Source organism: Centroberyx gerrardi, chromosome 7, assembly GCF_048128805.1.
Source record: "Centroberyx gerrardi isolate f3 chromosome 7, fCenGer3.hap1.cur.20231027, whole genome shotgun sequence".
NCBI classification, from domain to species: domain Eukaryota; kingdom Metazoa; phylum Chordata; class Actinopteri; order Beryciformes; family Berycidae; genus Centroberyx; species Centroberyx gerrardi.
This window is the reverse complement of record NC_136003.1, coordinates 6,925,830-6,952,459: the sequence shown is the minus strand read 5'-3', so window position 1 is coordinate 6,952,459 and position 26,630 is coordinate 6,925,830. Positions and strand designations below refer to the sequence as shown.

At 43.6% G+C, this 26,630-nt stretch overlaps 3 protein-coding genes across 3 annotated transcripts in view; 2 read left to right on the top strand and 1 right to left on the bottom strand.

Annotated features, from left to right (window-relative positions):
• LOC139914740 (homeobox protein Dlx4a-like) overlaps positions 1-26,630 on the top strand; it is a 144,459-nt gene that overhangs the window by 44,119 nt on the left and 73,710 nt on the right. The window lies entirely within an intron of this gene.
• Positions 432-3,469, bottom strand: rpain (RPA interacting protein). Its single transcript, XM_071903130.2, has 7 exons — positions 3,297-3,469; positions 2,970-3,161; positions 2,471-2,543; positions 1,964-2,081; positions 1,595-1,658; positions 825-965; positions 432-552 (listed from the first exon to the last, which is right to left on the bottom strand). Exons 1-7 carry the CDS (start codon positions 3,366-3,368, stop codon positions 523-525), a joined length of 690 nt encoding a protein of 229 aa, XP_071759231.1. The 5' UTR covers positions 3,369-3,469; the 3' UTR covers positions 432-522.
• LOC139914743 (cyclin-dependent kinase 5 activator 1-like) lies at positions 8,111-9,695 on the top strand. The gene is made up of 2 exons (XM_071903129.2): positions 8,111-8,626; positions 9,204-9,695. The coding sequence occupies exons 1-2, from the start codon at positions 8,111-8,113 to the stop codon at positions 9,693-9,695; spliced, it is 1,008 nt and encodes a 335-aa protein (XP_071759230.1).

Sequence of the window (26,630 nt, the reverse complement as noted above, 5' to 3'; positions counted from 1 at the left end):
TTCATGTGAGCTTTGCATGTAAAAGCTATATGTGATTCAGAATTCATGTTGCCATATGGAGAAACTGTCATTAACTGTTAACAGGAAATCAATGTAATATGTCTACAAAAATATTTGATAAGACCGATTTCATAATACAATCCATCTACTCATTTGCCCTTAATTGCCCTATATTTCCATCACCTTTAATCTCAGTTGAACTGATTATAAATATAAATGCCCATGAAGGTAAATTTGAAGTAAACATATTTAAACGACATTTATTAGCATGTAATCATTTTTCCCCCCCCCCATTTTGTAATGTAAATATACTGTAATAGTGTAATGATTTATATACAAACTGAATTTGCTGAAAATACCATAGCTACACTATGACCACCAATAAGAAATGAAAAAATAAAAAAAAAAGGACAATATCTGTACATCAAATATTAAAAAAATAGCCTTTATTTCACAAAACATACAGCAAACATGAAAAGGACAAGACAACTCAAAATCACCCATGATGGCAGCAACCGCTTCTCACAGAACGATGGACAGGTAGTCACAAGCCTGAAACAAGAGACAGCAGCTTCATCACCCACTGAACATGTTATGACAAAGAGGCATTTCTATCAGCAAGGGATACACTGACATTGATATCACATATCAGGCCGGTAACCAGGCACAAAGCTGGAGAAAGGAGAAAGACGTCACAGTACTGGACACACTGTTTGATTGACAGGTGATCTCTGTGAAGTGCAGTGCAGAAACACCACAGCAGTGAGGCGCGTACGGACTGCCTGAAGCCTCCTTTAAATGACTCGACGGTGTTGGAGTCGTACCTTGCAGCTTATCAGCAGGTTGGCGGAGCCGTCTGTGCTGGCGGCTGTGGAGAAGACGGGGTTGTGGAGGCAGTCCTCCATATGCTCCGACACCCTGGACTCCAGAAGACAGCGCACCACCTCTGGAGTGACGTTCTGTTGCTGAACACAAGGTATAAAAACACATGTTGCATCGCCACTGTTGTCTGAACTAGGATTCTGGCCCTGAAATAGGTTGCAGACATGTTTTTTGTAGGTCCACACATAACACACGAATCGTAGTACGTTTTAAGGAGTCCAAGTATGAGACTAAGATGAGAGAATTTGGGAAGGTTTAAGAAGCCTTGTTTTAAAGCTGCACTAGGCAAGATTTTTTATGTAAAAATAAAAACACCAGGGGAAAGCACATACAGATGACGACTATTCATCAAGCAGAAATCATAGTTTAACAAAAAAACATTGAAGACATGGTCGAAATATATCGTATGGCTTTTTTGTTAAATAAATTAGGATTTACGCTTGAACAGTCATCTGTATGTGCTTTCCCCTGGTGTTTCTCTAGTGCTACAGTGTATTGGGAATTTAGCACTATGAACATATAGGCTATGCGCTTTCAGATCTTGACAGCGAGGACTATAGTATACAGTACTTATGTACAAATTCTCATCTTGGCAATGTAAATGATATGATGAGATAATTTATATTATCAAAATTAAAGATAATAAAGATAAATCAAACCATCTTCCCCCATTTGTGTGTCATTTTAGAGAGGAGCAGAGTTTGAAACAAACCCTTGTGTTGATGTACAGTCCGCAGGGGCAGGAGGTGAAATGGCTGTTGATGTTCAAGTTGTTCCTGCAGGACACAATCAGGTAAGTAAAGTTGAACAATTAAAAACATGTTAGTTATCAAAGTCCATGAATATGTTCTGTCTAGTGAACACCACCAGTTTTCCAAACATTAGCCTATAAAACTTACGGTATAACTTATGTCTAAAATTATAGCAAAAGCAAATGTTCAACTGGCTTTGGATATCTAAATAGTTTAGCATTAGATCTGCAGTTAAAAGTCACCCGTCATGTAGATCTACACATAGAAAGCCATCAGCCTGTTGTCAATATCCTACGCTGTGGTGGTCAAGTCTTTAGATTCAGTCTCACATGTGACATATGGGGCAAATAATTTGCATCTGTTCCTCTTCCATCTCTTCAACAATGGATGATATGTACCGCTCCTCAAACTGCAGGTTCCTCTCATACTCTTCGATGATGGACAGCTCTACAGAAGAAAAAAGCATGCGTCTTTAGTCAGGGATAACCTCTTTGTGTGTGTGTGTGTGTGTGTGTGTGTGTGTGTGTGTGTGTGTATATATATATATATATATATATATATATATATATATATATATATATTCAAATTAAGCTGTGTGGTTATCACACTGGCTGCCCCCATCTATTTCATTGGACATTTATTTTCATTCCTATATATATATATATATATATATATATATATATATATTCAAATTAAGCTGTGTGGTTATCACACTGGCTGCCCCCATCTATTTCATTGGACATTTATTTTCATTCCTATAAGCAGGAATTTCTTGGCTAGAAAAGAAAAGGTTTCAAAAAGTGTTTTATTCTATTTAAAGTGTTTAATTTTATTACCTTGAGACATGAGCTCCTGTTGGATTTCCTCCAGCACTGCCAGTTCATCATACTCCTTCATGACACTGAGCATCTGTACAGAAAAGGAAGATGCAATCTGATTTGTATTTGGCAATTTATTGAAAAATGAATTGGGAAATATGGTAAAGATGACCAGTAGAGCATCCACAGAGATTTTTTGGTGATAAGAGTGCATTTTATGGTTCAGAGCTGAAAACAAATCTTTAGACCAAAACTTGTTTGGGAATAAAACTCACATCAATATTTGTGGGTCTGCAAAATCACTCTCCCATTCAGCTCTATGAGGCAGCTACAGACATTACACCTGATGACATCACAGGTTCGAGTCTTTATTCTCTGATCCATGGCTTTGTGCACGCAAAATGTTCAAGTTCACAAATATTGACTGGATTGTCCTCGACCAGAGCAATGACAAATGCATGAGTATTTGACCCCTTTTATTGTGTGTAAGGTTAGAGGGTTAGAGAGTGTAACCGACCTCTCCCATGCCGTCGGCCCCCCACAGGGAGGGCAGTCCCCGGTCCTCTGACTGCAGGACGGTCCACTCCTCCTCCATCACCTCCTGGACGATGCTGGAGGCCCTGGAGCCACACCGCTGCTGACTCTCTCCAATCTGCCGATATTTCTCCAACAGCCGCGAACGGCTGTTTTTCAGCCTGTCTACACAGCGCTAGTAAACAGATAGAGAACAGAACAGCAGCATGATGAACATGAACGACGGACGTTATATGTTTCTCACAACAACATGAACATGACAAGCTAGCTAAAGTTAGCACGCTACCAAACTTTATATTTACATTCTCACATTTCGGTATGTTTCTTTCCATGGCGGAGTCGTTCCCTTATAAAGAGAACGGTGTCTGTGCAAAGCGTCCATTATAAAGTGCTATCAGCAAAAAATATATACAAAACACTTGTTCAATCAATCTCGATAAGGTTTGAGAAGTAGACTGCCAAAAGAAAACATTTCAGCTTTTAACCCCGCGCGCCGGAAGTTCATGCGCGCGACGCCGGGTTGCATGATGGGTTGTGTAGTTTAGCGCTACCGAGTCGGTCACGATAAAAGTACTGGGAAAAATAAGAGTTCTTCAAAGGTAGCCTACTTAAAGTATCGCCCTGAAGTTTACAAAAAGTACATGTTAGAAAATAAGAGTCTCTTAAAGAACTCCATATTTGGCTCTTGGAAGTAATGAATGCGTCAGTAGATAAACAAGCAAAATGGCTACATCTAGCCTATAGGTGTTAATCCCAATTAAAACCTGATTGAATTCCATTTTAGTGAACGCTTACGTGATTCTGCAGCGCCTCCTGTGGGTAAATGATTGAAATAGCCTACAGTACCGTTATGGCATTTAAGTGCCTCCTCTAGAGGTTCATCCATATCTTAACATGTGCATATCATCATCAATTATGTAATAATAGGCTACAGCAGGTAGTACCTTAATATATATGCACTTTATGTCTTCACAAATTCACAGACATCGCATTGGAAAGTCATTTTTATTCACTTAAAAACTATATTATCCTGTCAATGCAAAATTAATTCAAAATGCCATTTTGTTATATATGCATATAATGCATTAATTTGTATCCAAGAATTTAGAACCTCTATTTTGGGGTCCTTTGCCAAACGCCTATGCGTCCACAGGGTGTGTAACATAAAATGTTACAGAGGTCCTGGTCTACATGTTGCATTATAGTCCAGTCTCAGAGCAGTGAACCAACACATCTGGCTCAATGAACTGTACAGTGAGAGAGCACTGAATGCTTTAGAAAAGTCATTCACAAGATCTGAAGCAAGGCTTGTGAGTGGAAAATCAGGTTGGGGAAAGTGAATGAGGAATATTCTTCCCTCTCTCAATAACCAGGGTGGAAAAATACCAAAATATCCTACTCAAGTAGAAGTGATGTTACTTTGCTGAAACGTTTGAGGTAAAATTACTGTAAAAATCTACTGAAGTAAAAGTAAAAAGTAGCTCATTAAAGTGTACTCAGAGTAAAATGTTCTCTTTTTTTTACAAAAGAGAACATTGTGATGTTTCCCATACAAATGTAAAAGGCTGAGAGGACAGAGTTCAAACTTGATTATTTTAAATTGAAAAAATAAATATAAAATATAAAATAAAGCCACAAAATCTGGATGTAACTTAAAATGGACCAAAGTACAATAGCCTACTTCAGTCAAAACATAGTAAAAGTAAAATTACCAGTTTAAAAAAAAACTATTACATGAAAAAGTAAATGTGGTTACTTCCACCCTCGTCAATAACTACCACTGACATTGTTAAACCCCTCAAGATCTGCCTGCATCAATGGATCTAGTCTAGACACTTAACTTTGAACAGAGTTCCTTCAGCTGTGTTGAGTCACTGATTAAATGAATTGGACTAGCATGCAGCAGGTAGACCACAGGCTCTGTAACATTTTCATACACACTCTGCAGACAGGCAGGCATTTGCATTGGATCCCAAAATAGACATTTGGTTCTATACATTCTTGGATACAAATTCATTTATTATATACAGCAGGCCTACTGACTGAAATAATAACACAACTCTTCTTTTTTTAAGATTATTTGTTTGACATTTTTGCCTTTATTTGATCGTCCACAGTAGAGAGAGACAGAAAAGGTTTGGAGCGACATGATGCATCTCAGTCAGCTGAGCCACCAGGATGCCCCTATTGTTGTTGTATATTTTCCCTAAAAAACTCTCAAGCACCCTTGGGAGTCCCCAAATCACATTTTCAGGACAACTGGCTGATTAGTGAAATCCTAGCCCTAACCTGCAGACTCTTGCCCCCCTGGGGTGTAGATTTCATTTCAGCTTTGGGGGGAACCCACTCTGGATCAAACCCTGGGCAGCAAATCTGACACCGATATACTAAGGGCACAGTAGTAGCCTGAATGCAACTCCATGTTCACTCACTTCATTTGCAAATATTTTTCAAAAAAAGACACTAATTTACACAAGAAAAGCATGCAGGGATGAGAGAGTGAGGAGAATTATTAATTGGTCAGTGTGAAATCCAGATCTGAAACCCCGAAACCCTGATCCAAAAAACATATGGAACAAAATGTGAAACATGGCAGTCTGATTTATTGTTGAAATATCTTTAAAGGCATTAAACAATTAGGAAAGGGTTCCATTTTCATGTGACCAAAGCTAATTACAAAATATGTTTGGGTAAAACTCAGCTGTTCTTCTAAAAGCGCAGAGCGAGTAAAAAAAAAAAAAATCAGTAAGCTATATATGGGGACACATTCATCCTCCTAACACTGTGGGGGGCATGCCTCCCTGTTTCCCCCCTAAATCTACAACTATAGGCTCATATACTCGCACAATGGCACCTCAACACATCTGGCTGCTGGCGGATTTAGCACCAGAGCAGCAGCGTGTTAGACATGGAACTATGGGTCTATTCAAATTGATTCATAAAATCCACCCGCCTGGCTCTCCAGCACCAGCCCGCACCGCCTCTCCGCCGCATGGCCTGGGCGTACAGACGCTGTCACAACAGCCAACAGCCGACACATCTGGCTGGCTGCTTCAGCACCGCGGACAGCGCCGGCTCCGATAGGCCGGAGCCCGTCGGCGGCCAATGGCTTCTCCCTGCGAGGCTGCGACAGCGACCGGAGAGCGGCGGCCGCAGCCAATCAGAAGGCGGCGTTTCTCTCCCGCAACCAACCCGAATAACTGCAGATGCCCGCATCAAAGCGTCGGGGTTTTTTTCTCCCTCTCTCTCTCTCTCTCTCACGGGTTTGCTTAGCTAAGGGTATAAGCTGCTGTCTATTTTGGGAATTTGTAGTAGCCATTTTTTCACCCCCCTCTCAGTATTCCTCTCCTTTGTGTTGAGCTCAGTTTGAAGTTGCTGTTTTATTTATGTTGGAGGGAGGCTCGTGCGAGCTGTCATAGCGGGGGAAACGGGGCATTAACGGCCGCGACCGTATAGATTTTCGGGTTTTTCAATGGAAGACATCTTCCCACTCACTGCAAGTGAAGCACATTTCGCATCTGCTCCGCATCTGTACTTCCATCGACGAGCGAGAGACTTGCGCTGTTCATAGATGAAGATTTCAAAACGCCAGGTAGTATAGGGCTTTAACGTCGGGTTTTATTCTCAGCGCCTTTCGGAGGCTCCGTTGGACCGAACCGTTTTCACGCCCAGGACCGTGGACAGCTCCGAGCTCCACGCTTGCGTCGGCGGCCGCGGTGTGGGAAAAATCAAGCAGAACCAGGTCACATTTCGGCCACATTTGCCCGGCAGCGAGAGGTCAAGGTGTGATTCTACATGGATTTGACACGAAGACTCCATTGATTTCAAGGTAATTCGTCTCAAAGCGTGGAGGATTGTTTTGCTGCATATGGCAACAACCCTCATTAGGCTTTACAGATAATAAAAATAACAAAAAATACTCATCAAATACATAAAATCTAAGAATAAATCTAAGAATACAGGCATACAAACACTTGAGAGTAGCAGACCTCTCTCTTATTTTCCATTCTTATGAGCTATCACTTGTTTTGATTATTTATATTGCTCAACAATTGATCAAACAAGCTTTCACGGCAGCACCGGTGTATTTACTGACGGTACATTTAGGTTCCAGACTATATATGTGGAAGCACAGGCCTTTATTAGCTGATATTGTGAAGCTGCCTGGTGTGGAGGGGGGGGGGTGTTTTCAAGGCTTCCATTTTGAAGCTAAGATGGATGCTTGCGCACATTTCTTTCTCATGCCTCTGTGGCCTTATCTCGGTCCTTATATAATACTGATGAACAGCGGCGACAGGCCCGTTTCACAGTGACGTGACTACCAAATGCACATACCTATGCATTATGCAGGGCGAGCGATAGGAGCGATATGATTTGATTGCACACATTAGGTCTCGATTGGAGATGAAAACTTAATGGGGATTTGATTCATTGGTGTTTACGTCCATAATCAGACGGTTTTATTAGCTGACACCATGGAGATCTGAATTTTCTGGGGCATGAAAACAAGCAAACAGCCGCTTTATGTGGCCATTTGGGAGCATTTATTACACAGGTTGCTTGTTCAGACATCCATTTGGTTACCATACACCATGCAGTGTGAAGGAATGCCATTAAATCAGCAGCTATAGAGGATTTAATGGAGTTCTGTTTACAGTCATGTTGAGATCTCAGACAAGTAAACACATAATAAAACTGTTGATGGATGAAATATGTTCATTTTATAATCACATTGCATCATAGATATACTTTTAAGTATGCATTCTGACTGTTTAATGCCTGAACGTTTGATGTTTTCATTCTTTTTTGAATCACACATTTAACTCACATTTACCATACAGTTTGAATCATGAATTATTCAGTGCAATAAGGCATCCATAGTGCTTTTTGTTGATTGGCTTAATGTTGCATTCTCATCTTCTCAACCATATGTGATAATTGTAAACATTGTCTTTCTCCTTATGCTGTTCCTCATCTTTCCTCACAGGTTAGGCTTCCTCCCGAAGTGACACACCTCCGTTCCTCCGAAGCTCTTTGTTTGAACCAATCAAAGAGCTTGCCTCCCACCGCTCCCCCGCTCCACCCTTCCTCTTTCCTTCTGCTAACCCGCTGCCGCCAGGCATCATGGGTACGGTGCTGTCGCTCTCCCCCAGCTACCGCAAGGCGGCGCTGTTCGAGGACGGCCCGGCCACGGTGGGCCACTACACGGCTGTCCAGAACAGCAAGAACGCCAAGGATGCCGCCGCCGCCGCCGGCAAGAGCCTCAAGCGCCCCTCCATCATCAGCGTGCTGCCATGGAAACGCATCGTGGCCGTGTCGGCGAAGAGGAAGGGCTCCAAGAAGCTGCCGTCGGACGGCGGGGACGGGGGTAAGGGCAGCTCGCCGGACGGCCACGCGGCAGCCACCACCAACTCGGCCTCCAACAGCCTGAAACTGAAGAAGTCTCAGTCCTGCGCCAACCTGTCATCGTACTCGTCCGGCAAGGACCCCTCGGCCGCCACCACCACTACCTCCTCCCACCTGCCCACCTCCAAGACTCTGGCCAACGTAGCTGCCGTCGCCGCCAAGAAGAACTCCCTCACAGGCTCCGGGATCCAGCCAGCCAACGCAGCCGGAACGCCCAAACGCGTCATCGTCCAGGTACTGAGGCGTTTGGTCTTCTGTTTTTAAATCAGAGAGGAAATAGCTGCTGGATTCGTATTTTAATAACTGTGTTTTCTGTCTCTCTGCACAATTGTTTGCCTTGTCTGCCCTCCTTCTCTCCCCTTCTTCCTTCTACCTTCCCCTCTTACTTTATTCCCTCCTGCCCACCATCCATCCATGGATCCATCCATCCATGGATCCATACATCCATCCATGAATCCATCCATCCATCCATGCATCCATCCATGCATCCATCCATCCATCCATCCATGAATCTATCCATGAATCCATCCATCCATCCATCCATCCATGAATCCATCCATCCATCCATCCATCCATGAATCCATCCATGAATCCATCCATCTATCCATCCATCTGTTTCTGCCTCTTTCCCCCCTTCTATCCCATTTCTTTGCACTCAATCATCTATCCGTACATAAATCCATCCCTGCCTACCTCCATCCCCTCCATCCGCCTCCCTCTCTCCCTCCTGCCATCCCTCGCCTCCTCCCTCTTCCCCTCAACCCACCTCCCTCCCTCCTTCCCGCCCTCCTCTCTCTCCTATACTGCCCAGGCCTCCACCAGCGAGCTGATGCGCAGCCTGGGCGAGTTCCTGTGCCGCCGCTGCTACCGCCTGAAGCGCCTGTCCCCGACCGACCCGGTGCTGTGGCTGCGCAGCGTGGACCGCTCCCTGCTGCTGCAGGGCTGGCAGGACCAGGGCTTCATCACCCCGGCCAACGTGGTCTTCCTCTACATGCTGTGCCGTGACGTGGTGTCGGCCGAGGTGGCGTCGGAGCGCGAGCTGCAGGCCTCGCTGCTCACCTGCCTCTACCTGTCCTACTCCTACATGGGCAACGAGATCTCCTATCCGCTCAAGCCCTTCCTGGTGGAGGCGGAGAAGGAGGCCTTCTGGGACCGCTGCCTGGAGATCATCAACCGCATGAGCGGCAAGATGCTCCAGATCAACACCGACCCGCACTACTTCACCCAGGTGTTCGCCGACCTGAAGAACGAGAGCAAGAAGGAGGAGGAGAAGACCCGGCTCCTCATAGGCCTCGACCGATAAGAGGGAGCCGGGAGGTGGGAGGGGAGGGGGTGGGTGGGATGGTTGGATGGATAGAGAGATTGCTGGGGTTAATAGGTCGAGGATGGATGGACGGATGGATGGGTAGACGCTGCGGATGCAGTGTAGCACCACAGCGGAGCAGTGCTGTTGTCTGGCGTCTCTAATGGTTTAGGATTAACCAAATTTCCTGTGTGTAAAACTGGACGAAGAGCGTCTGGGCTTAAACGCGGCGTTTAAATCACTGCTGTTGGCTAATGAAGCACTTAAGCACTAACAGGCTATCAGACGGAGGCAGTAACCGATCTCCAGCGTCTTGCCCCGAGGCAGCAATTGGTCTCGGGGGCATTTTTACAACAACATGAGCAAGATCAGAATCAGGGCTGGTGCGGTGCTGGACACGCCATCAGCCACATTATCTGACATGATTGGATCTGATTAGGTTCTCAAGACCGAGAGGCTACTTGTTGATATCAAATGTCTGGCCCCCACTCGGCTTCAGGATGTGATAATAAACAAGCTCAGAGGGGGAGAGATACGATCGTCCGTTTCTCACGATTGGTGTAACTGACAATAAAGACAGAAGAGGTCATTTGCTGTCAAATGCCCGGCCCGCTCAGTTCACCATGCGACAATAACAGGCTGGTGGGAAAGAGATATGATCTTTATTATGTTTTTATTCTTCACCTCAGGCCGAGCGACACGCCTCCGTCCGACCCAATCCCAGTTTTTGTGAGATAAACAATGAGATCTGATCGTCCCGTTGAAGTAGCACGTATTTTTCTATCTTTGAATATAAAGGAAAGAGGTCGGAAACGCCAGACAACACGGCTGTAAACTGCTCATGTACATAGTTAAAGGGGGGGAATATAATAAATATGAAAATATGAAGATACAGATAGTAAAGACAGCAGAAGAGGCAGAGAAAGAAGCAGTCACAGTGTGGATCCAGGCATTTTCGCTAGAGAGAAATGAAATATCCACGTCGCATGACACCACTTCATATGTGAAGTCTGCACATGATCACCTGCATATTGCCAAATCCCTTTTACCTTACTCCTATTGTCCTGCCCAAGCTTGTTGCACTCACACAACACTGGCTATGTTGAATCTTTAAAACATTTAGGGAACATTTTGGGGGGAAAAGTAGGAAGAGCCACAGTAAGAGAATCCATCTTGAATTGGGACACCTGTGATTTATTTTTAGAGTATGAAATTATAATCCCTTGGGCGCTGATAAAGGATCAGTAAACACGTCCTAAGCTGTTTACGTTTACAAAAAACCATGGGAAAAAATGCAATACTGACCAGATCTTTAGTGGGGAATTATTTCATTCCTTCCTGTTCCCCTGCACTTTCTCCAGCAGTCCATATTGGTGCTGCCCATAACTGACCGCAGAAGAACATTATATACAGTTTCTATGTGGAGACAGAGAGACAAGAGAGAAAGAAAGAAAGAAAGAAAGAAAGACAGAAAGAAAGAAAGAAAGAAAGAAAGAAAGAAAGAAAGAAAGAAAGAAAGAAACAACTTCACACCCAAATTCCTTTTGCGGTTCGCCGGATCACCGAGAAAACAGATTCTCACCCACGCTTTTCATTTCGAAAAACACTGTGCTTATGTTGTGTTCTTCACACCGGGTGAATGAACGAGTGGTGCTGAGACGTGGAGGACAGCTAGATCACGTGATCCCTCCTGACCAATGAAAAGAAAACGTGATCATATTTCAGGTGCAAGAGATTCTAGCGACCGCTGTAGGCGAGGGCCGGGGGCGGGACTTTTCTTCCAACGCAATGCTTTCAAGTTGCGGTCGACACTTGACTCGAGGGACCACCGCTGCTGTTTGAAGTGTCGCCCCCCCACCCCCACCCCCACCACCTCATTATTTTACAGCAAACTGAACAAAAAAAACAAACAGATTCTCTCCATCCAATCCGGTCCAAACCGTTCCTGTCCGGTGCGGTCCAGTCCAGTCGTCCCGTATTAGAGACTTTCTGGTCCGCTGATCTGACGGCTTACTTATTCACTGAGTTGTGTTGACATGCATGTGTGCTTCTATAGGTTTCCTAGCATGCTGCTTTGTGTTGGGCACATCGCGCCACGCGTTACAGAAGAGACTGAAGCGGCCGCCGCGCCGAACTGCTGAAAACACTAGACTCAGTGATGTGACGTCCGAATGAGACTCAGAGGCTCTCTTTCGCTGCCTTGCTGCAAAGAAATCTCTAATGAAGGGAACATGCAGGGGTGGTCTTACCGTTAGGCAAAGGAACAAGAATAGAACTCGTGTAAATCCATTTCAAAGAAATTTACTTGATTTTGCCACTTGACTTGAAGCTCATTTTCCTTGCCACTGCATCAGTAGCTGAGAGAGAAGTTAAAAACATGGGCGAGGGGGTTGGGATTCAGGGGGGTCCATGCGTGCCTTTGCCTAGGGCCCCCAAATCACTAAGTCCACCCCTGGGAACATGTGAAAAGAAACTATCTTTACCAAAAGTCAGTTAAAGTCAGGATGGGGCTCATGCATCCATGCCCATCATGACCTACAGTAGCTTAAAGTGTAAAAAGTTGGGCTTCTACAATACACACAGGCAAGTATCCACTCTAAAGTCAAAGAAATGCATCACGAAACATGTTCCCAACAAACTCCTGCTTATGGATCCAAGCAAAATACAGTCAATTCCACTCATGAGCAGGGATGGAAATATGACTCGCCCACCAGCCCATACCTCGTAATTTTCAAACCCAGTTGTTCTTAGTTGGAGTTTGAGTGGATATTAATGAAGATGGCATGGAGTTAACAGGCAAATAGGCCTTGTGTCAGGACAAACTTTGTGGTCCTGTGTAGCAAAATGGGTACTATGGTGAACTCTGAGTGTCCACCAAATGACATACAGATAGTGTCAAGGATTGTTCACATCCTTCCCTGCTCATGAACATATTGCTGTTCAAGTCAAAACCTCAAACTTCCAGTTTTGGTGATTCTATGTTTTTTACATGGTTCTCTGGGTTGAGGGAATTTTTTATGATGTTTGGGTTTACAAAACCCTTTCAGAACCCCATTGTATTAGGTCAAAAATGCGTGGTTGTCAATGTAAAACGAAGGCTGTTTTTCTTAATTCCTGAAAGTTCTTCACCTGTCAGCAGCAATGCTCTTCATGTTCCCTCTGGAGAGATTCTTTGCCTTCGTGATGTCACATCACTGAGTCTGCAACCAATGAACTGTCTTTCAATTTTTTGAAAAGTCCCCGCCTTCTCAAAGAGGGCGGAGATCTTGTGCCATATCGTTCTAAAGACTCCATTTTTTTTAAAAACAGAAACCAACAAAACAAAATGAACCCAGAGCCAACAGGAGGAGTCTCTGACTGCTGAACAAGAAAGACTATCAAGCGATCACGCATAAGCTTTTTCACTACGTCGTTGCATCACGTGTCAGAGATGAGGACGGACAAAGGACATGGATGTGCCAGAGCAAAGATGGAAGGCTTGTGAATTTATTACACGGCGAAAGTGCATGCGTCACTTTGCGAAATGTAAACCAAAATTGGAGTCAGGTCAACGCTGGAGGCCTCATCCGCATTCTGTTAGCAACTGTAGAAATGTTGGAAAAAATCTATCAAAAACAACAGAAATTAAGTTTTCTCTAATTCCCAAAACATGGAAAATGAGCTATTGAGCATCTGCTATTGGCTGGTCTTTGTGCCAGGTGATGTCACCTTCTATAGAGTACAACAGGTGCTGACATCACCTGGCACAAAGACCAGCCAATAGCAGATGGCCAGTTCAGTACCCTACTTTTCACCATTAGGTGTCAGGCTTCACCACAGATTTGGGTTTTGGGTCTCGTTACTCTTTAATAGTGAACATAACAGAATGCATGCACGTCTCCAGTGATGACTGTGTGTCTCCAACATGCGGGTGATGTATTAACTCTGGTTGCGTTTAGATGATGACCGACTGGGCTGCAGTAGGTACTGTGCTGTAAAAAAAACAAAAACATGTAGCCTTGAACCAGAGTCAGACCTCATGAGACAAATATGCACCTGAAGAATGAATCCCATGGCAAACAAGCTTGTTTACACGTCCTTCCTCCTAGCTGTTGCTGATGGGCTGAACAGTAGACAAGTAGCATTTACTTGAATGGCATTCACAAGATGACTATTGAATAATTAAAATATGTTTTTGTTTTATTTTGCTGTTTATCCAAATCGTGAGTAGTGGTATCGGGTTTGGTGGTCGTTATATCGTTAATGGATAGAAGATCTGCTTCAACGTTACAGTGGAAGTTGTTCTGAACATTGCAACTTTTTGAGTCTAATTCAATGTCTACACATAAATCAGCGCTCGTTTCCATGGCAACATCATCCAAACTGTCAGACATGTTAAGTGAACTGAAACTGAACAAGGAATTGTCTTTTTATCTAATATACAGTGATCAGCACCCGAATTTAGTAGCTGAAACAAGCAAGAATGCCTATTCCATGTCCGTTTACAATCTACTGCAACTCAATTGGCTTGCAATGAATGGTAGCGTTTGTATAATATTTTTGAATAATCTGTTGAAACACAGTTATTAAATTGCAGGGCGTGGATTCTTCTACTCAACATATGTAGTAATTCTACTAAATTCAAATTGTACACACTCTCTTGGGATTGCCATGAGTAGAGAATACACACACACACACACTCAAACTTTTGATATTTTGATTATTCAAAGTTTAATACCATGTGGATGTCATGTCACTTACTAAAGCAGTCCATAACTGGTTTTTGACAGATACATACAAAGGAAGAAGAATAACGATGTATTTCTCTGTGTGAATCAAAAGAACTGAGGAGCAAAGTTCCCTCCACGTTTCCATGACGTTTGCTTCCGTCCGCTCCAGTCCTTTCAGCTGTGCAGGGACAATAACAAGAGGGAAGGAACCGAGGAGAGGGAGCTAGGACACTCGTCTTCTGAACGGAACTTAACCGGTTTCTGGAACTAGAGGGAGAGCTATACATGCTCTCATCTTGGATCGACTCATAACTATGTGCCATATTTTATCTTGCAACACATACAAGACAAAAACTATTGTGTAACATATGAAGCTTATGATGATGATGATGATGACGTTATTACAGTTTTCCTTCCTTTTCATTTGTGAATCATATTGTGTAAACAAGAAACTTTGTTGAACAAAAGTCAAGGCTACTAGTGTTACTAGAGTACTGATGCTGCAGTCTGTGACTATGTGGGTGTATGACTATGTATGTGAGAAGTAAGAAGAATTTGACCAACTGTTACAGTTACTTTATATAAAAACCTTTGCAAGCATGTTGTCTTTGTTGTTTTTTCAGATCATGTGATATCCTTGATAGATCGATAGACTTCACCATGGAAGTATTACATTAATTATAATTACATCATTATATTACTTTCCACCCCCTACAGTTATTAGATGTATCATTCATTAATCTGAGAGGTAGCTGCCTTGCTTAAAGGCACTTTGACAGTTTGTTCAGCACCTTAGATAGAAGACCAGCATCCACCCAGTTGGCAGCTCAAACTGGGATACATCCAAACCAGTGGCTCTCTGGCATCTGGTCAGCTTGTTTTATACCATGAACAGCCATTTCAAATAAATAGAACCTGATGTAAAATCCTCTGTAGAGTTTGAGTATGGATTTGTAGCAGCAGCTGCTACCTGGTCAATCCTGCTTTCCTTCACTGTTTGTGTGTGTGTGTGTGTGTGTGTGTGTGTGGGTGGGTGGGTGGGTAGGTGTTGGAATGGCTTGTGCTCATTTTTGAGACAGACCATCAATTTGACGTTTGTGAGACCCAATAGCCTTCTTAGATAAAATGACCATGACCTAGGTTATATTGGCAAGATGAGGCTCCTGATATTTGACAGCTTTGAACATGTTCACAAACTGGCTGTTAGGGCCTTACTGACTGCAAGTCTATCTAAAAACAGCCAAACAACTACTGGGTTCAGTCTCTGTAGTAACAGTTGCCTGGATCGCGTGGCGGAGACGATGATGATGCTTTCTGTATCCTTAAATGTTCTTAAGTCTAGTCTAGTTGTCATGTGAATAACATTGTATCTCCAAAATATCAACTTTTAGAAGAAAAAACAGCCTTGTTTTTTAGTTTCATCATCATGCATTTTTCAAATTTCCACTGGATTTTGAAAGTCTTTCATAAGCACCAACATCCATAGAATCTTCACATGATAACAACATGCAATTCCTGTATGATCATTTCTTCATTTTGCATTGCATCAATTCAAAATAAATGAAAACAATTGACTGACATGGACTGACTGCAATGCAGGACTGAATTTATTTTTTGCAGAGGGAATTTCAGTCCTTCTCTGTTTCCTCGGCTGCACAGCAGCTGCAGAGTGTTTTAAACAGCCGGCGGAAGAAGCATTGGACTCTCTTCTTCTTGGTCTTTTTTACCTCTGAAAAGTAAAAGAGGAAAGTCAATGTCTCAGTTCATCTTGATGGAAGTAGCCATTAGCTACAGTGTGAACAGACCTGGGTGGTCATTACTGAAACTTCTTAACTCTGAAATCCTATCCTATCTCAGCTTAGGAGGATATTTAAGATTTTTGCCATTGCAGAACAAGGTTTCCTAACTGCGTTTAGGATTTTTTTTTTACTCCAAATAGGCATTTAGCTATTACAGAAGCATCCTAATTTAAGAAAATCCTAATTTAGGAATCCTAATTTAGGACAACACAGAACCTGTCTTAAATTCAAAATATGCCATTATAACGGTTAAAAATGGCTGCTGCACAATTCATACTAGACATTGAAGAGAGAGAGAATCGCAATTTAATGATCTTAAGATTATTAAAACAAGATGATGATGTCCTTCACTTCCCCGATGAAGTTTTGATGAGCGTATATTTGAAAATTAAAAAATAATAACATTATAAGCCTGTCTCTTTTTTTCGTGGTTTACATTAATGCTTAGTGTCACCATAACGGTAATGTCAGCTATAAATTTGAAAAAGCAAATAAACCTCTCTTGTGCGCATTCTAAGTTGAATTCAGGCATAAGCAAATGATTGGCGATTCAGATATTTGTTGGATTGGAATTTTAATAAATAGTTAGTATTTCCTAAGTGAAGTTGAGATAGGACATGAGAGATAAGATAGGATACGACCATGAGTTTAGGACTTGCTTCTGTAATGGCAAAATAAGATTTTTCCTATCTTTGACATTTAGGATAGGATAGTACAAACACTTAGGATTTTTTTCTGTAATGAGCTGATGAAAAACTCCTGCCTGATGTGGTGTCAGAGGATTGTTCCACCTCCTGCTTCTGCTCAGTGCCGACCAGGCTGCTGCTCAAGCCTTCCTGGACTGCAGTAATGGTAGGAGCTTCAGTATGGAGGCTCGGAACCAGAGGAACTTCGATAGGGAGGGTCAGAGGAACCAGAAGAGCTTCAGTAGGGAGGCTCAGAGGAACCAGATGAGCTTCGGTCGGGAGGCTCACAGCAACCAGAGGAGCTTCAGTAGGGAGGGCCAGAGGAACCAGAGGAGCTTCACTAGGGAGGCTCAGAGGAGCCACAGGAGCTTCAGTAGGGAGGCTCAGAGGAACCAGAGGAACTTCGGTAGGGAGGCTCGGAGGAACCAGAGGAGCGTCAGTAGGGAGGCTCAGAGGAACCAGAGGATCTTCAGTTGGGAGGGCCAGAGGAACCAGAGGAGCTTCACTAGGGAGGCTCAGAGGAACCAGAGGAACCAGAGGAGCTTTGGTAGGGAGGCTCAGAGGAACCAGAGGAGCTTCGGTAGGGAGGCTCAAAGGAACCAGAGGAGCTTCGGTAGGGAGGCTCAGAGGAACCAGAGGAGCTTCAGCAGGGAGGCTCAGAGGAACCAGAGGAGTGTCAATATGGAGGGTCGGAGGAACCAGAGGAGCTTCAGTAGGGAGGCTCAGAGGAACTAGAGGAGCTTCGGTAGGGAGGCTCAGAGGAACCAGAGGAGCTTCAGGGAGGCTCAGAGGAACCAGAGGAGCTTCGGTAGGGAGGCTCAGAGGAACCAGAGGAGCTTCGGCAGGGAGGCTCGCAGGAACCAGAGGAACTTCAGCAGGGAGGCTCAGAGGAACCAGAGGAGCTTCAGCAGGGAGGCTCAGAGGAACCAGAGGAGCTTCAATATGGAGGGTCGGAGGAACCAGAGGAGCTTCAGTAGGGAGGCTCATAGGAACCAGAGGAACCAGAGGAGCTTCGGAAGGGAGGCTCAGAGGAACCACAGGAGCTTTGGTAGAGAGGCTCAGAGGAACCAGAGGAACCAGAGGAGCTTCAGTAGGGAGGCTCAGAGGAACCAGAGGAGCTTCGGAAGGGAGGCTCAGAGGATCCAGAGGAGCTTTGGTAGGAAGACTCAGAGGAACCAGAGGAGCTGAAGCAACAGCAGAGTCCATTTCTGGGCTTGGTGTTGTGTCCTCTTCCTGGCTCAAATCTCCATCAAGCTGGGTTGAGTCCATGGCTCCATCCACTACAGCTGGCTGGGTGGAATCATCTAGTTCCACCTGAAGAAGGAGAGAAGCCGTTTTAAATTTTTTTTACTCCACAGTATCTTATGCTGCTACTCTATCATACTTGTGCACAGGTCTTCTTACCTCTATGGTGCTCAGCAGACATTCAGCAGACATTTCCGTGTGTTTCTGGGGCTCGAACATCACACAGATTTCCCCCACCATGACGTCAACGATCCTGGTCAGCAGCTCAGGCTCAAAGTGGTTCAGCTCCTCCACCAGGAGGTCTAGAGTGTATTTCTCTCTGACCTTGTCCTGGATAGAAAGGACCTTCTCGTCCCAGATGGAGCGGGAGAAGGCAGCCTGACAGTCCATGGACTTCAGAGAGGAGGAGAGCTTATCCTGAACAGCCTTGGTGAGTCCCACAGCCAGGTCGCTGAGCCCCAGTGAGGGCATGACGCACGAGAGGCTCGCCGGATGAATCCAGAAGCCCTGCAGCACTTTGGGCACAACCAGCATCGCCACTTCCTCTGGGCCGAGGAGACTGGAGCCGGGCCGCTGCTGCTGCTTCTCCATCAGGCTCCTGATGGCTTTGTCAGCCAGACGGATGATCTGAGGGTCTCTGTCGATGAGAGGCGCTCAAAATGAGTTCAAATACACATTTTCTTTAATCTATCTCATTACTATTGGCTGCTGCAAAGACCAAATTTCCCTGCAGGAATCATTCATCTTATCTTATAAATGTGACTTACTGAAAACAAGGACTGTTGGCTTCTGGTGAGTTGAGCACCATTCGGGCTTCAAACTCAATGTCTCTCATTTTAATGCTGATGTTCACCTCCCACACCTGAAACAAGAAATGGGATGCACCATTAAGATTTGACATATTTACAGGATCAATCTAGTGTTGCGTGATAATTTACTTAAAACTGAGTCTTTTCATGATCATGGTCTTACCAATGTGAGCAGAGGCTGGACACTTTCATCAAAACCCTCCAGTTCAAACCCCCAAATCTTCAAATACAAAGAAAACAGAAGGGTCATCTTAACTGTTGCTCTATTTTCTTCTCATTAGTAACAGACTAGCTTAACATGAGCAGAGTTGATGATAGGTTCAGTGGTGGACTGTCTGTATATGTCTCAGTAAGTCTCACCGCCCCCTGAGAGATATCTTGCCCCGCTCCACCAGCCAGTCAGTCAAGTCCTCAGCTGTCAGCTCAGATGAGACCTGGTTTTGCTGCTGAAGCCTCAACAACTGCACCATCAGTTTTTTCTACAACAGAATGGACAACATCAGATGTCCTCATGTATAAGCACAAGAGACACTTTACCAGAATTGATCAGGTGTTTTGTTTTGTGTGGGCCTGAAAGAAAAGTGGTTCTTACTTGTGAAATATAATATTTCCTTTCCCAGCAGAGCTGTACAGTGTCTCCATATATTGGTGCATCGAACAATGCCTTTGAAGGAAATGAGATAATGTCAGCCTCATTTTAATTCATTCATTGCTATAATTCATTGCTCAAAGTCTTTACAATTTAACTGCAATAAGAAAAATGCTCACATACCTTGATGGGTCTATAGATGATCCTTTCTCCTTCCATCCAGTCCATGGATGTTTTGTTACTGGATGACAAATCAACAGCGGAGAAACAACAATCAAAGGTACAACCAAACTCACAACTACAGAACAGAGGTAAAAGCACTCAAACACAGTTGATACTGGTGGCTGAAATGAACTGAGGGTGTTCACTGTGTGTTTCTGTGGAGGACGGAATGGACTTATTGTTGAGTCACTGGGAGTAGAATGCAGCTCTTAATGACAGACAGATTCTGTTTTGGTTCAGCTGTTAAGACAGAGATGACCAGGGAAATGTCTTGTCAAATATGATGATCAAGATTAATAAAGAAGTTGCCTTAACATTGTTGATTTAATCACACAGGAAAATCTTTTTGCAAGGCAACACTTGAATAGATGTTACTCCTGTGTTTTCACTTAGGTTAGTTGGTATTGGGAGTGTTGCCCATTGCCCAAAAAACTGCCAGATGATGAGAAAATACTTTATATTGCCTCAGAAAGCTTCCCAAATATCATGGCCCTTATTCCTCCTACTAACATGTTACACTAAGTAGATTTTCTCTTTTATTAAAAAGCAACTTCTACTTCTACTTCTCAGCAAGGTAACAGAACATCTTGAGTAGAATATTTTGGTACTTTATTTTGGCACCTCAATGATGTATTCTTTGTCACGAGCCCTTTTATAATTTATTAACTATTTACACTGTATAGTAAAAATAGCCTAGGACTGCAAGCATGTTTATTCTGCAGCACCCAGGATTCAAACTCAGTCTCACAAGTCATGAACTTGTTGAGCTATCCGAGAAGTGGTTTGATGAGAGGAGTCGTCACAGTATGACTGAGGCAACCAGCAGGCTCCATGATAAGATCTGTCCATCCATACAAAGGCAGATTTCAAAGTAGTGTCAAATATTCAGTTTTCTAGACAAAATTCTGAGACTTTGTGTACTTTATCTAGAGAAGAGGGAAGAGGAATAAAGTAAGATAAAAAGTGATTAATAATGACAGTTATTTCCTGGGGAGCCCTTTCAACCAGATATACACAACAGTAATCCCTTAAAATAACCTTACATTTTCATTAATTTACATGAATTCACCTTAAAATTAATTGAGGGAGTTATTAATGGACAAACCTCCTTAAACACCCCCTTAATCTTGACTCCTTACTTTTTAATTTAATGAAAAATTCAGGGAGACAGGAGCTTTTCCATTAATTTCCACTTAATAACCCTGTAAACCATGCACAAAAGAAATGAAAAATCCCTTAATTACTAGTGTCTCTGTGAACCAACCCATGAATAAATCCCTTATAAACCCACAAACCTTACTTTTTTAATGATATGTTATTTTAATGGATAATTCATATTTATGTAATGGGGAAATTAAGGGCATTTCAAGGATACAATTAAAGTGGTTGGTTTCGTAGTGCAGAGAGAGGGAACTAATCAGTGAAATCAGCTGCTGTAGTGTTTGGTTGGAATGAAAATGTGTAGACTTACCCATCCCTGGTCTATAGCCTGACATGCTATAAACCTCCAGAGACAGTACCTAGTCTGCCCACAGCAAGGCAGCAAAGAGTTGCTCAGTTCTACAACAATTTTCCAGGTGTAATGCTGGATTTGGAGCAGAGACATAGTGGTGTTTGGGGAGCTTCGGCAGGTTTAAACGAAACGGCTCCCGACCAGGAGGAAGCCTCATAACAGGCAATCCAATTATGGCTTGCCGACTCTGTAGCAGCAGAAAGGGTAGTACGGTGTTGATGGATGGTGTTCAGGGGCTCCAAGAGAGCAGTCAAGGATGGATATCATGCCAGCTGTGGTGCTGAAATTTTTATGCTGTGTGCGGGAGAGAGGCGGAGGCACATGAGAACTTTAGAAACAAACCTCAACTCACACCAGTCATAGATATTAGATCATGATTTAGACTAAATGGGAGCTGGGAATGACACAATCATATCACAGTGATAAATGTATTTCCCAAATAAGGAGAGAGGTAAGAAAGTTGGGGAAAAAAAGAAATTTAACAGATAAACAACAAAAGCATCATTTGACTATATGGAAAGGCGGAGGGATCTATGCTGTTTCGTGTTTTCCCTCATCTGAGGTTAGTCCCTGTGTCGCTGTCCAGGGTGCTGGAAGTGATTTAAGGTCAGCCCGGATGGGCGGTGCTCTCCGTGGTGCTGAAAGTGTCTGATTTGCTATTCTATTTGATTGCTTTTACTATTTTAATTAGTTTATTATTTTACCTACTCCTATTGTTTCTACTTTGTTTATTGCCTATTTTATATTCTATTTGGGTGCTTATACTCTATTTTCTTTTCACTGTTGGATCCTATACCTATTACCATTGAGTTTAGTGCAGCAGCTCCACTCTGGGCGGCGGGCGGCGCTGTCCACGGTGCTGAAGCAAAAGAAACTGGACAAAAACATGGAAGGACCGTTACTTTCTCTCACATCACCTCCTGACCATAACTATCCCAAACTGACAGCGGGAATCACGCCCATATTTTGTCACACTCACACACACACACACACACACACACACACACACACACACACACACACACACACACACACAAAACCATCACCGGTTATGAGATGAGATGAGGCTTTATTTGTAGGGGAATTTGCGAAAAAAAAAAAAGCTGAAAAAAAAAGACTGCGTGCAAATGTGCAGGGAGTACAAAATGTGCAAAAGTGCACCATTAACTGCCCACATTTCAGGCGCGAGACATACAAAAACTGCATTCAAACGGTATTTCACCCACTTTTGTCTCATATTCATCAATCGCCTCTGCCACGTGAGCGTTCCGCACGGCAGAGAGGATCAATGGAGAGTTGGAAAGAGGAGTGATCTTCCTCCAGCACGCGAGCTAACAGTTTCCATCCTTATTGGCACGCTTCCGCTTGAATCGGCCAATCACAGAGAGATGCCATGCGCATGGCAGAGGCTTATAAACCCATCCGCTGCTCCGCTGTCCGCTCACTGTCCTCCCCGCATCCCTATGAGTTATTCTCCTGAGCTGCATCTCTAAGCTACCGCAACAGCGAAGATGGCGGCCCGGGTAAGATATATATGTTTTATTTATCCGAACATTTCCACAAATATCCCCGTTTGTCTGCGTTAACTCCCCGTCCAGCAAAAGTGTGTGTGTGGGGGGGAATTACGTCGGACGACCGTTAGCTGCATTCAAAACGCTAGCAGTCCTGGTACTGTTAGCGCCTGAATGTCACTGCGACTGAACCCTCCCGAGTGCAGAATTTGCTGTTTATTTCACACGGTGTTACAGCCGCTAGAACCGTGGCATGTGCCAGAAAGAATGTCCGCCAGGATTGCATAATAGCTCCGCCATTCAGCTCCTCAGGCTTGCTAACAACTGCATTAGCTGGGGGAATTGGTTGTTAATCCCGGACTCTGCTTGTCCTTGAGCCGACGCGGCTGCGTAAAACGGGGCTTTTGGAAGCTTTTTATGAGCTGTGCATTTAAATAAGCGGGGTGGACACTCGTGTGAAGGACACAGAGAGTAGTTCTCACATCAGAACGACGCGGCACACCGTGTACATCCGTGTACAAGCATGCCACACCACTACCGTTTGGTTATATTGGTCAAAACACCGTGGCTCAGTCTTGCTGGTTTTACAATCGAGCCTACGACCTGCAGTGTTTTTGCGCTGGTAAGCTGATTTTGCGGTGAGAGGAGAACAGCAGAGCGGTGCATGGCTGGCTGCTGGGTTGTGTACAATCTGTCAATGCACAGGGAGGATGATGTCAGCTGCAGGTAGCGCCACGACCAGTCTCAACCTGTCTGCTACCGTCCACACCATGCCCTGTAGTGAGACAGGTGGCGTCAGATTTAACACATGGGATGGAGGGAAGGTGCATTGTTTCGTACCTATAATTAACATGCAGGATAGCTGATGCTAACAAGAAGGATGCAGTTGCCCTTTATCCCCTTAGGTTTAGGCTGGATGGATCTTGGCAGGGTTTCCCAAAAATGTTGTGGCACCTATTTGTGTTTTTGTTGCAGTGACTCATAACTGACATCCACTGATTTACAATGGTACAATGTTAGGTAGCCAGGGTAGCGGCAACCCAGCATGTAGCTTGAGCACTAGGAATGCAAATGAATAAGCACTGCAGCAGATACATTTACATTCCAAATGGAAGCTGTTTTCCCAATCAATTTGGATCACAGTCAGGGATCATGGTTTCCAGCTGACGTGCTCCTTTCCTCCCACCATGTTTATAATAAATAGGAGCATCTTTACCTTCAAAAGGTTTTGGATTTTTGTTGAGATTTGCACTTGCAAATGATTATTCTAGGAGTCATTTTGTTCTTTCTAAAACTGCGTAGTGTAGCTTTAAATACAGGGCCGTAGCACTTCAGTTGCTGCAGGGGGCCTTAGCTCATAAAATCAGTGCTCTCACTCTGTCTCACAGCATTATGCTTTATATTTATTTAATTTATTTTATCAGTAAGTGGCCAGACCGTTGACACCGTGAAATCAGTGTGAATCATGCTGCAGGTTGCCAACAGTTGTAGCATTACGCAGCAAATCTGTCTCTTTAAACTTGTAACGGTGTCAACATGATGCTCGTGTTATGCCACAAAGACAAAGGATGAGGATATGCTTTTGTTTTGGTACATGCGTATATTTCAACAGGGCAGAGCAGAAGTCCAGATCTATGGTCACAGATAAAATCTCATTGATCTCCTCACTCGCCAGCTTCGCCTCTTAACTGTTTGTGCTTACTAGCCAACTGATATGGAGCGTGGCACATATTGACAGGCACCCCGGCCAGTTTGCTTACAGTGCTTTTGAAAAGCAAAACAGATTCCACTCACTCAACTGCTCAGAGATGCTTGATAAATATTGACCTGGGCACTGAGAAAATGTGAATGGTTGGTTGGGATACATTTTTCCACTGTTCCTCAGCCACTTGCAGGTTATACATGCCATTAGGTGGATGCTTTTATCCATCCCTGACTGTGCTGCATGTGCATAGATTTTCATCGTCTCTGTGGAAATGTAACACCTTACTCTGGTGGTGTTACTGCCACTCTCTACCACAGCCCCAGAGATTTGTTCAAGAGTCCTGTTGAAAAATAATGGGAAAGAAAAAGATTTAGGCTATTGAAGCTGGAGGGAAGCATTGACCTGCCAGCAGAGCATCAGAGAGTCTGTTTCCAGTGCAGAGCACAGTGACAGACAGGCTCCACCAGCAGTTTAACAGCAGTTTGTTAAGTTGCTGTTGACCACTGCTGTTTTTTTAAACAGTCTGACCACTAGCTGATTTATGGACGTAGCAAAACACCCCAGGGAGCTTGTACTGCAATGAATGACCGTGCATTTTCATTTGTCTGTTTCAAATGAGAAACAGAAACATTGGGGGAGCTGCAAGGTTGTGACAGATTTTTCACTCTGTACATTGCTTCTCGAATACATAGGAGTACAAACTGTATCCAGTGGAAAGGGAAGAAGGATATAGACAAGGAGGTGAATTTGAGACAATGAAGATAGTGAGTGTAATTACATGCATGTTAATATTTGACGCTGTGAAAGATAGTATTTCCTTTTAGAGTTGGCACATATGAACGCCATATCCCATCAAAAACCACCCAAATAATCTTATATCGCAACTCTTAGAGTTTGTGTATCCAAGGATATTGTAATAGGGATAAGAAGGGCAAATAAACAGCCTATTCTGAATTAGTCCCTTAGTTGGAATATGAAATATTAGAATCAGAATCATTTTAATGGCCACGTAAAATAAATGGGATCAAAAAGACTTTGATACTGCGCCTATGGTAGTGGTAAGAACTCAGGTGTGTTGAATGAGGAATTCAGCATACAGGAATCAAAAGTAGAGCAACCTGCACACCATCTATGTTGGGCAAAAAAGCCTTAATATTGAGATACATGCAAAAATACAGCAAAAACAAAATGTCCATACTGATGGACATAATACAAGGACAACAGGACCTCATATACATTCAAACAGGCAATAGAAGATGTACTATGGTCAGTAGACTATACATATAATACTTCATATGTACTTTCTCTATTCTGTATTCTCTATTTTGTGAGCTAATAAGTGCATATAATGCTGTATTGGTTTGTTAGTATTTCCACGTTTGCACTTGTTTCTTGTCTTAAATTAATAAACTGTTGACAATTTCAGAATTGACGTCAGGCCATTAGGGACATATATGGCAGAGGAAACATTTTCTGTAAATGAATAAAAAAAATAAAACGTTCTCCTCCACCACCCTAGTTTATTGGTTACTCATGACAAGGCACATCCAGATGCAGTCAATAGTATGTGAGAGGGACAACAACAGTACACCTGTTTTACATGGAAATGGAAGGAGAATATAGATCTCAACCTGTCTCCCATGTTGATATAACCGTGGATTGGTTTCTGCCTTGTGAAATAGGGAATAGTCAGATTCGGCAGGCTTTAATAATACATAACATTTCCGTTTAATGAGCCTTCATCTGTGTGTGTGTGTGTGTGTGTGCATGTGTGTGTTTGTGTGTGTGGATAGAGAGAGAGAGAGAATATGATGGTACATTTCGCCTCTTGGTCATCCAACATGAGTCAACAGTGTCCAGTGGCGTGTCGGTCACCTCCCCCTCTACTGACACACACACACTCTCTCTCTCTCTCTCTCACACACACACACACACACACACACACACACACACATTTCACCCTCTCTAGCCCAGCAGACTGTGCGCTGTTGCTGGGCATACTGCAGCTTGTCAGAGGGGGTAAAGGGGATAGTAACATTTCCACAGACTGTCAGCATGATGGACTCTGCCCAACATCAGACTCAAAAGAGAGAAACTGGTCATATGAACAATAACCACATATTAATGATACAAATATAACGTCTATT